Genomic DNA, 2,735 nt, shown 5'->3' with positions numbered 1-2,735 from the left:
TCGTAATTGTTCTCAGCATTGTGTTCATGTCAAATTTGAACAACAATGCTTTCATGTTTTCAAGGCACGTTTCTTGTATTGAGTATGTAGGATGATATGTGTGTAATAGCTCACTTTATGTGCTGAGCTTTGTAGAATTTAAGTGTTTCGTTTTTGTATTTTTATCCAAAATGGACTCTTTGATATTGTCTGCTATACAATAGGTTAGATTTCTGAAATGACTTTGAAGATGTGAAATATTAAAAATGGCTCTTCATTGATGTGATAGAAAGCCCCATTGGAGTGAGATCACCTTTGTCTGCATATGGTTACAGACCCTGCAGATATAGAGCTGTCCCCTTTATAGAGGATATCAAGTATATTCCCAGGCTACAGCGCCCTACTTATATTAAATAAATAATATATATATCAATAATTATATACTGCCGGATAGGGGTACCATTTTATGCACCTCTAGGGTACAATCACTGGTACCTTTTTAGGCACTTTTCAGGTGAACAATGAGATGCTGTCATCTCAACCGACCAAGCTCCCATCCCGGGGTGATGCTAGAGCCAGTTCTGCATCACACTACACTGCTGTTGGCCACAGTAGGCTTGGATTTTGGGGCCCGTCCATGCGCTAGAGCAGAGCTTTAACAGGGTGAGCCACCGAGCAGCCCACAGGAACCGACACTGCTAACCCACCGTACTGCTGGTGAGGTGAGGCCGGTCGTGTGGCGCTGCTGTCGATTCTGCGTCATAGCCGCTGTGTAGGCTGTAGCCCCCCCTAGACCCCTCCGCTCACACAGATATAACCTTCCTGGGGGTGGTGTTGACAGGGAGCTGGTCCCGACAGGGTTTCAATCAACACCACTCACCTCACAGTGCCTGAAGTAAAAAATAATACCGCGGGGTCCGGCCCGGGGGGGCAGAGCCCGGCTGAATCAGAATGACACGGAGAACAGCTCTGATGTGTGAAGAAGACACGCAGGGACACAGATTTCTCCTCTTCGAGGGGGGTCCGTCTCTGTGGGTCTGCCTGGCGTAGTGACGGCTGCCCAGTGTATCGGGAAAACTTTCCGATGTGAACCACGATGACCCAAAGGTCACGGTCCGCTCGAATGATTATTATTTAAATTTTTATCTGTGTACAAACCTTGGAGGTGCACGGTGAAAAAAAAAAAAAACGTTTAGCGCTAAGGAGGGGAGGCCAGCGCAGTGCGACGGCCCATTTAGATCAGAAAGCACTTATCGCATTAAAGTATGAAATTACATCCCAAATATGTGGAGATTTTCCCCAGCGCTGGAAATCGACACGGAGTGAGAGCGCGCGTGCGAGACAGAGCGGAGAAAGGCTCCGTGAATCAGAGAGGGGGGGGGGGGGTAATCGTGTCGGGGTGTGGAAATTCATCGACCGAATTAGTGTCGATGCGTTTGCCAGGCTGCCGGAGCCTGGCGGACTGGTCCGCACGGCGCTGATTTGCTGTGACTGCACTGAGATTAGGGCCTCGCCGCGTGGCGTAGACGCCATCGCCGTTCGGGCTGGGCTCCCAGCGGCCACGACTTCACGGCCTCGCTGGTCTGGGAAGCAAACTTCAGAGAAAGTTTTGGGCCCCCCGCCCGGCAGAGCAGCGCGTGCTGGGTATCACCCCGGGCCCCGTGAAGGAGAGAGACCTGGGATCCCGCTGAGGGCCCCTCCCCGTCCCCCGGTTCAGCCGCAGACAGGGGGGACGTGTGGTTTCTTTTTCTGCGGGGTCCTGTTGTGTACAGGCACCTCGCTGTGCTCACAGTGCTCTTTAGTTTCTCACTTTGATCTCTGATGAAGGGGCTGCTAGCTGTATCTGCTCTTAGCTGTAGATAGCTGCTTGACCCAAACAGATCTGGGCTCTGTCAGTAATGGATCTCTCCATCCCTCTCTCTCCCTCTCCCTCTCTCCCCCCCCTCTCTCTCTACCTCTCCCCCTTTATCTCTTTCCCTCTCTCCCTCCCTCTCTATCTCCCTCCCCCTCTCTCTACCTTTATCTCTATCTCTGTCCTTCCCTCTTTATCTCTCTCCTTCCCTCTCTCTCTGTCTCTCTCTCTCTCTCTCTCTCTCTCTGCAGTCGCTGGAGGATTTGGAAGACCAGAAGCGTAAGAAGAAGAAAGAGAAGATGGGCCTGGGTTCTCTATCGCGAGTCTTCGCTCGAGGCAAGCAGCGCAAGTCTTTGGATCCGGGCCTGTTCGATGGTACTTCTACTCCCGATTATTATATAGAGGAGGACGCTGACTGGTGATCCGCCCCCCCCCCCCCCCCCTACCCCCCCCCCCCCCATCCTAGCCCCCCATTCTGAACTCCTCGAGAACCCAGAGTGATAGTACGACATGCGTGAGCGAGCGAGAGAGCGAGAGAACGAGGGAACGAGCGAATGAGAGTGCATGTGTGTCTGCCCCCGCCCCCCCCCACCCCCCCCAGCTTGATACACCAGCTGAGAGGAGGAAACAGAAAAAAACTGAAATGAGAACCTCCCCCAGCTGTACCTGTTATGTACATAATACAAAAGTGAATACAAAATATATGTATGTAAATAAAATATATATGTGTATATATACGTATACCATACATGTTTGTGTATCTACGTATATGTACATATATACACATGTATACCTGGGATTATTATGTGTGGAAATGTTTGTCTGTCATCTTCAGAGCGACGAGGCTGTGTTTTAATCTTTTATCGGTCTTTATATGACTTTCTTTTCGATAACTGGAAACTTG

General features: G+C 50.5%; 1 protein-coding gene across 2 annotated transcripts in view; it reads left to right on the top strand.

Annotated features, from left to right (window-relative positions):
- Nucleotides 1–2,253, top strand: part of LOC133139385 (kazrin-like) — a 321,899-nt gene extending 319,646 nt beyond the window's left edge. For both annotated transcript variants that reach the window (XM_061258889.1, XM_061258888.1), the window contains one exon: nt 2,083–2,253. In XM_061258889.1, the coding sequence (XP_061114873.1) occupies nt 2,083–2,253 (171 nt within the window). The remainder of the gene's footprint in view (nt 1–2,082) is intronic.
- Nucleotides 2,254–2,735: the final 482 nt, after the last annotated feature.

This window comes from Conger conger, chromosome 10 (assembly GCF_963514075.1).
Source record: "Conger conger chromosome 10, fConCon1.1, whole genome shotgun sequence".
In the NCBI taxonomy this organism is placed as follows: domain Eukaryota; kingdom Metazoa; phylum Chordata; class Actinopteri; order Anguilliformes; family Congridae; genus Conger; species Conger conger.
The sequence above is the reverse complement of the archived record's forward strand: the minus strand, read 5'-3'. Positions and strand labels throughout refer to the sequence as shown.